An 8,370-nucleotide genomic window follows, 5' to 3' on the forward strand; every position below is an offset into this window, starting at 1 on the left:
GTCGAAAAAACTAAACCCAGTTATAAAACTCAGGGGTAAAATGGTCATTTTACATAATGGTTTGGAGTGGTTCGGAGGTTGATGCACGGTGTAGAGTATATAAAACCTTCGAACCACTATGTAAAATGACAATTTTACCCCTAAGTTAACTTTGTTTTTTAACCGTGGTTATTTTTTTTTTTTTACTGAAATTACACGTTTTGATAATGTTAAGGAGGAAAATGATACAATATTGAAATTCGTCCTGAAATAACATAAGTAGACAAACTACATCTACGTAAATGACAATTAGCTCTTAATTTCTAGAGTTAACTTTCGTTTTGCTCCATGTGTTTTGGTCGTTTTAACGGTTTTGCTCCAATAGTTTAAAAATAGCCATTTTCCTCCCTGATCTTTTGAGTTTATCGCCAGTTTGCTCCCTGTCTCTAACTCAGTTAGAACGTTCAATTAAAAGTAGATGTATTTCGGTAGTTTGCTCCCTGGTTCTAACTTAGTTAAAACATTTAGTTAAAAGTCGCGGTAGTCGTGGTCGGCAGGTGGTAGTTGCAAGTGGTGGTGGATGGTTGTGGATTTTGGTGGTCGGTAGAAAGAGTGGTTGGAAAGATGGGGGATCAGAAAAGAATTACTTATATATATATCTAAATAAACAGGTTATAAGTTTATTTAGGTGAAAAGACTTACATGCCCTTGCTTTTATCTATAAAATTACCAAAATACCCTTCTAGTTAATGGATTTTTGAATGGAGTTAGAGGCGGGGAGCAAAATAATGATAAGTTAGAAAAATCAGGAAGAAAAATGACTATTTTTAAACTATTGAAGCAAAACCATTAAAATGACCAAATCACACGGAACAAAATGGAAGTTTACTCTAATTTCTATTATCATTAATTTTTTAATTTCTTAAACAATAAGTACGTCAACATCAGAATGGTGAATAAAACATGTAAATACATCGTGTGGACCCTAATTTGGCTAATTTTTATTTTGTTTATTCTATTTTATTTATTGTCATTATTATTTTATTTATTTTTATATAGTCAGTTGCAGTATATAAACCAACAAATGCCCTTTTGCAATCCCCATAAGCCTTAACAAACTTAACCAACCTCGTTCACACCTACTTCATGGAAACTTATTCCTATCTAATCCGTTCGTCGTCGGACTACCGCCGGAGCATTCGCCGGAAATCTACTTTCCACCGCCGCTGCTTAACCATGGCGAAGCAGCACCGAACAAGGTTCTACATACTCCGGCGATGCGTCTCCATGCTCCTTTGCTGGAACAATCACTCCGTTTCCGATTAATCAGTTCATCAATCGCCAATTGAATCTACAGCGTTCCAGAAGATTCCGATGATTCGCCGGAGTTCAAGATTCCACGGAGGTGATTTAATCGGTTTATTCCGGTGACGGTGCATCGGAATAAACTCCGGCAAAGAGAACGAATCAGGTTAACAGATTTTGGAAATTGATGAATGTTTTTACAATGAAATTGAGTGTAATCAGTTACGGAGATTGTGATTGTTTATGATACTTGAAATCGAAAGCATCTAATTGACAAAATTTTGTTGTTTTTGGTTGAGAATGAATGAATGAGTTGAATATGAATATTTGAATTGTGTTGAACCATTTTTTGCCTCTCCACTTGCGGTATGCGCATATACTGTATATATGTTGTATGGGCTCTCATCATCATCATCATACTCAGTAAATCCCACCAATAGCAAAGCTAAGGTAGGGTCTGAGGAGAGTAGATGTAGACAGCCTTACCTCTACCACGTAGGAATAGAGAGGCTGCTTCCAGTGAGACCCTGACTCGATTGTAGTTTTGTAACAAGTCTTGTATGGGCTCTGCGGGTCAAAAGTGAAACTGCAGTAATTTTAAAGTTATTTTACTAATTTCGTGAAAATAAGGTTAAAAGCGGGGGACGGTTAATCATGCATAATATGGTGGCGTTGATAGCCGAAAGACAAGGGGGTACATGCATTAATCGACGTTTTGCTGAGTGTTATGTGCCTTATGTCCAAGCCTTGATGCAAAACTACTATCGAGTCAGGGTCTCACTGGAAGCAGCCTCTTTATTCCTACGGGGTAGAGCCGTAGAGGTAAGATCGTCTACATCTTACCCTTCTCAGACCCTACCTTAGCTTTGCTACTGGTGGGATCTACTGAGATGATGATGATGATTTTTGGAAATTGAAGACATATTTTACGTAGAATTTGAGTTTAATCGTGGATTTATAGGGTTAATTAGTCAGTCTGGTTAAATTGTGCGATTCAACTGATGTTAGAACATTGCATACAATAGTAGCGGGCCGCCGCCCTTAAAAAAGTTTATGCAATTTTCAGGCAAGAATATTGATCATCTCCTTAAAGTTCGGTTAAGCATGCTGATTGTACCTTCAGAAAATAAATCTTTGGTCCGTTAAATCGGTTATAAAATTGTGTTGTTTTTTTTATTGAGAATCGATGAGATGAACTTGTTTTTCTACCATGATTGTTAATTATGTAGTTGATGATTTAGGCACAGTCAAGTTTGATGTGCTCTGTGTAAAGTGTAAGATGCTGAACCGTTTGTGTCGTCATTTATATTCAAGTGATTGAATGAACCATTTGATTTTGTGGTGTTAGAATTTACATGTTTTAAAATCTTTGATAACGTATGGCATATTCAAGCATATCCACTCATAGCATGGGCATACTCGTTAAAATATTGAAATAAAACCATCCACTAAAACTCTTGTACGTGTCACATTGAAAAGAAATAACTGAATTTATTTATGTGTTTTTTTTTTTTTTACGTAAAACCGGTATCTAATGAATATCTAAAGATGTCGTGTGAGAAGTTAGAGAACTCGGCCTTTCTGTGCAAGTTTTGCCCTCATTTTTTTCACACCCCTAGATTAAAATGTTAGAAAAGACTGCCGTAAAAAATATCGAAGTTGTTTTTTTCGGTCCCTTACAGCAACAGTAAAAAACTGATAACATAATCATGACATCACTTTTTATAGCATTTACTGCTGCCGTGAATGTAAAAGAAAAACTAGTTTTTTTTTTTTTTTTTGAAAAAGTTACCTTTTTTAAAGATGAGTTAATTACATAGTTAGTGCATGTGGTTTGCACAAAGTAACATATTTAGGTACTAATAGTTTAAAATCACATTATAAGGTATTAAATTTTCATTTTGTAACGTTTGGAGATATTAACGTTATTTGTAGGTTTGAAATCACATTCTATTAGTACCTAAGTATGTTATTTTGTGCAAACCACAAGGACTAACTATCTTAATACCCTAGAAGTTAATACCTCCAAACGTTACAAAATGAAAATTTAATACGCTAGAATGTGATTTTAAACTATTAGTATCTAAGTATGTTATTTTATGCAAACCACAGGGACTAACTACGTAACTAATTCTTTAAAGATTTTTGATAAAACCTTCCGTATAATAAAAGAGAACTACGAGAGCCATATAATAAATTGTTGTGATCAACCAATAATACATTGAGAAAACGCATGACATCTTTGTACATATGACTTTTAATACAATACATAACATAATACGGCTACAAATGTATTACGTCGTTCTCAATCATTGATTCTAATACAAATGTGTCCTATATCAATAATATCAATGATATTTTAATATTAGAATTTTATAAAGCATGGATAAGTATATAATGTCGACTCCTTTTGGTTACTACTTGTCAGCTTCTAACTGAATTGGTATTGAAGACTGCAGTAGTCTTAACGTTCTAAATTAATGGCGGCCTTTTATGGCCTGAAGGAGTAATTTAATATTTAATAATAAAGTCTATTAAAAAATGTTATTGACGTAGCTGAGTTAGCCATCGAGAAGGTCAACTTGATAAATAATAAGTTGAGCTTTAACACACTATCAAGGAGAAATCTCATCTATCAGAATAAGTGTGATAATAGTATTAGAACATCCCTACTAGTTCAAAATTGGGTGTTTTTTTGGTTAAAAACGCCAGAGCACACCTTGGAAACCGCCCCTGGGCATTTTTATTGCAAAAATCGTTTGGAGCATTCTATTTTTAACGTCGGATCGAGAGTTGAATGACCAATTACCGTTGCCAACGGTAATGATAACGGCTAGTATTTTTTTTTTTTTTAATTTAACCTTTTTATATAAATACTCTCACACCCTCATCCATTTTATACAAACCACAACCAAAAAACTCTTTCACCCACAACTTCAAACATCAAAATTTTATACAACCTTCACCCATTTTATAAAAAATGGATTCCCTCACTTCCTCGTCGTCCATTGCAAATTATTACTACAAAAATTTCTTAGCGGATGAGGGTGACTCGACCGATGAGGAGGTCGAGCAAGAGGCGGTTACGAGTGCGTGCGAACTGGCAGCTCGTTATATTAAACATTGTAGCGAGCCTCAACGTGAGATTTACCAAGAGAAAATATTCAACGAGACCGACAAGTGGCAAATGACCGGTTGATTAAAGATTACTTCGCTGAAGCGCCTACTTATCCAAACCTCGAAGTTTTTAGGAGTCGTTTCCGGATGAGTATTTAATTAATAGAATACTACTTGTTTTAAAAATAAAAAAAATTGGGTAATTATGGAAGTGATACGTGACGGATAACGCCCAAGGGTGGGGCGTTATCTCACTATGCCCATTTCTTCAAAACGCCCCTTTGCTGACAAGGATGCCACGTGGCGGACGACGCCCAAGGGTAGGGCATTATTCATCCAAACCACTACACATGGTCTTAAATTAGTTTAGTTACAAAACTATCCGGGTGGATTGATAAGCGAGCTTGATTTACGTCTTACATGAGATGTGCAATGTGGTTTAGCGTAAGGTAAATTTATAATCTAAACATATGTTAATAAATGTTACACACATGGTATATTTAAATTTTATAACCCAAACACTAAGTTATTTGTTGTCTGTTAAAAAGCTCCCTCAAACCCTATCATAAAGCAAAATCAAACTTTTTAGTTTTTACTCTATTTAAACTAAAAACGAATCCTATATATCCCTCTATATAGCACACTACACACCCATCTGGGTCTGAGTGGTGCCTGAGGAGAGCCGGTTAGGTCGTGGCCCCAAATGGGAACACCACCTCCGGTTTTCAGGAATAAATTTTCACCGAAAATCTTTGAGCTCTTAGTGGTCATCGGGACAAGTTGGTGAGTGGAGGAAAAGCTTTAAAGTTTTAAACGTGATTTAAATTGTTTTGAGGAATTATGAGGAAAACTGGGATGACACCATGCATTTTAGGAAAAACCAGGAAAGTGTGAAAAAAAGCTAATGTGACACACGGGAGAATTTGGGGAAAACAAGATGACTACCCCCCCCCCCCCCCCCCGTTACCACTCTCCGTAGAGGCCTCGTCGTTACCAACCCAACTCTCTATCCTCCCATTCATCCATCTTTTGTCTCTGTTGTTTCTTCTTCCTCTTTCATATTTGTAACTTCCCATCGGGTGATCACATGCATATTCCCCTCTACTTCTTCCCATATTGTAACGCAAGCGACATTATTTCCAAATTAATCTATTCGAATTTACGATTAGTTTATGATTGTCATGATCTTTGCTATAGGGATGAGCAAATCGTTCCCGGTACCGGTATCGAACCGGTATCGGTACCGAATTTACCAAACCGGGTACTTTTTCGGTACCGATTCGGTACCGACCTTTAGCATTTTTGATACCGGTTCGGTACCGGTCTGGTACGGTACCGGTTCGGTACTGAACCGCACTGAACCGGATATATTCGGTACCGGTACCGGTACCCACTTTTAGGGATTTTTGGTACCGGTTCTTTCGATACCGGTACCGGTTCGATACCGGACGGTACCGAGCTCATCCCTACTTTGCTATCCTTGAGGGATTTCAAGATAGGGAGGGTTTGTGATTTGTCCTTGCGCTAGATGGTTGTTGAAGGAATGGAAGATGGTGGTGTAGTAAGGGTGTCCGGGGCGTACGCGGTAAGCCCCTTCGGTGAGCCCCTTCCCCGATCGGGAACACCGCCGCCATCAAAGCGGGGTCCCGATTCGGGGTGCATTTTGTGTGTGTGTTCACCGATGAAATTTCGCGAGGATCGAGGAAATTAGACCGTTGACAACGGTCGGATTATTAAAAAAAAAAAAAAATTCAAGTTTTTTTTAAACTAATATAAATACCAAACCACAACCATTATTTTTTATACTCTCCAACCAATCTCATTCTCTATATTTTTTTAAACTCTCCAACCACAACCATTATTTTTTATACTATCCAACCAAACCCCATCCACTTTTTATTTTTTATACACCGAGCAATGGAGAACCGACCCCGCGAGGCCAAGAAAAAAAATAAGGGGCGGGTATCGAAACCGTCTCGAGATGGTTCGAGCGGTGCAAATGCTCAACCACAACCCCCTTACGGATACACTTCACAACCCCCGTTTTATTTCCAACAACCTCCACACCCCTCGTTTTACAACACCCAACAACCCAATTTCGGCTATTTTCAAAATTTGCTATCAATGGACGCTCCTCCTCAATCCCCCGCCTTCGACCCATATGCTTATCGTTCTCCACAAGTTCCTTCTACACGAGGAAATGTCGAACGTCCTCTACCTATTGACGAGGACGACGAGGACGATGAGGTAGTGCCCGAAACTCAAAATTTGGGCGACGACGACGAGGAATATGAATATAATGTGGACGAAGACGCGGGCAACGAAGAAGACGAGGCTCGAGAAAAAAAAGGGAAAACGGTGAGCGAAAAATGGACAAAAGAACAAGAAGAGGCGTTGGCGAAGGCGTGGGTACATTGTTCTACCAACAAAAAAAAGGGCAATCAACAAAGTCGCGAAAGTTTTTGGGGTAAAATTTTAGAGCACTTTAACAAAACTATCGGTGGAAGTAACCGGACCGTTCATCAAGTACGGTCTAAATGGAACCCGATGCATGCGAAAATAAACTTTTTCAACGGCCTATACCAACAAGCGGTAAAAATTATATTTTTTTTAACATTGCATATTTTTTATTTTTTTTCTAAGTTCATACTTTTTTAACACTTTCTAATTTTTTTTATTTTATAACATGTAGGATCGCACACGAGCAAGTGGATGTCAAGATCTCGACGTGATGAAAGTCGCGTTAAAAGAATTTAAAGAAAGATTTCCAAGCGGTTTTCAACACATCGAGGCGTGGGAGGTCGTTCGAAAACACGAGAAATGGGCCCAAGTCCCATTGATGGGCGAGGAAGGTGAAGGTTCGGCACATAAAAGAAAGCCGGTTGAAGTAGACTTTTCAATACCGGATATTAACGAAGATCCCTCGCCACAAAGAGCACAACGGCGAGACAAGCGTCAAGCTACATCGTCCGAGGGAAGCTCGGCCGAGTTGGCGGCACAATTCAAAGTGTACACCGCCATGAAAGAAGCGAAGCAAGCGGTAGAATTGGAGGCGATCGAATTGAGGAAAAAAAGAGAGTCGGAGGCTCGCGAGCTCATATCGGTACAAATCGAGACGATGAAAAACTACAATTACGATCGAGATATGAAAACCTTCCTTAAGCCGCACGACGATGTTCCGCCAAGTATGTTGCCGATCATCCTAGCCCGAAAGCGAGAAATCGCTAACAAGTACGGGTGGCCATGCGATTTCTAGTTTGAATGTATTTTTTTTCTAGTTTGAATGTATTTTTTTTCTAGTTTGAATGTGTTTTTTTTTTCTAGTTTGAATGTGTTTTTTTTTCTAGTTTGAATGTATTTTTTTTTTTTAATTTAATGAAATGTCTTTTATATAAATTTTTAAACATCCATAATTTTAACAAAAAAAAAAAAAAAAAAATTTGAACTCACCTAATAGGTGAGTGCCGCCATCAAAATGGGGAATTAGGGGAGTGTATTAGGGGAGTTGACGTGGCACCATGTGATTGGTTAGGTGTAAGATGGGGGACTCACCTATTAGGTGAGCACCCCTTACACCCTAAGGTTATAATAAAATAACAACATGATACAAAGTTAAATAACTATCAGCCAAATACATTACCATTGATCTTACAAGTTTTTTCCTAAAGAAAATTTCGAGTAATTTAATGTATACATGTTAAAACCCGCCATTTTCATGAAATCACAAACACCATCAGAGTAACTTGCTTAAATAAAAACAAAACAAAACAAAGAGTAAATTACGATTTTGGTCTCTGTGTTTATATCACTTTACCCTTTTACCCAAAAAAAGAATTTTTTAACATCTGAGCCCCCAACGTCTTTTTTTCTAACCCTTTTGGCCCCTAACGTCTTTTTTCTAATCCTTATTGCCCCTGACATTTAATGGATGAGGTTAGTGTTAGGGGCCAAAAGGGTTAAAAAACAGAC

At 37.7% G+C, this 8,370-nt stretch overlaps 1 protein-coding gene across 1 annotated transcript; it reads left to right on the forward strand.

Annotated features, from left to right (window-relative positions):
* The first annotated feature begins 5,996 nt into the window (after positions 1–5,996).
* LOC110928601 lies at positions 5,997–7,669 on the forward strand. Its single transcript, XM_022171625.2, has 2 exons — positions 5,997–6,993; positions 7,094–7,669. Exons 1-2 carry the CDS (start codon positions 6,319–6,321, stop codon positions 7,655–7,657), a joined length of 1,239 nt encoding a protein of 412 aa, XP_022027317.1. The 5' UTR covers positions 5,997–6,318; the 3' UTR covers positions 7,658–7,669.
* The last annotated feature ends 701 nt before the right edge of the window (positions 7,670–8,370 follow it).

Source organism: Helianthus annuus, chromosome 3 (genome assembly GCF_002127325.2).
Source record: "Helianthus annuus cultivar XRQ/B chromosome 3, HanXRQr2.0-SUNRISE, whole genome shotgun sequence".
Classification (NCBI taxonomy): domain Eukaryota; kingdom Viridiplantae; phylum Streptophyta; class Magnoliopsida; order Asterales; family Asteraceae; genus Helianthus; species Helianthus annuus.

Excerpts from the sequence above, each read along its gene's own strand:
- LOC110928601 (XM_022171625.2), top strand. The coding sequence starts at position 6,319 with ATGGAGAACCGACCCCGCGAGGCCAAGAAAAAAAATAAGGGGCGGGTA. Across the intron at positions 6,994-7,093 it reads ACGGCCTATACCAACAAGCG|GATCGCACACGAGCAAGTGG; the intron begins GTAAAAATTATA and ends TATAACATGTAG.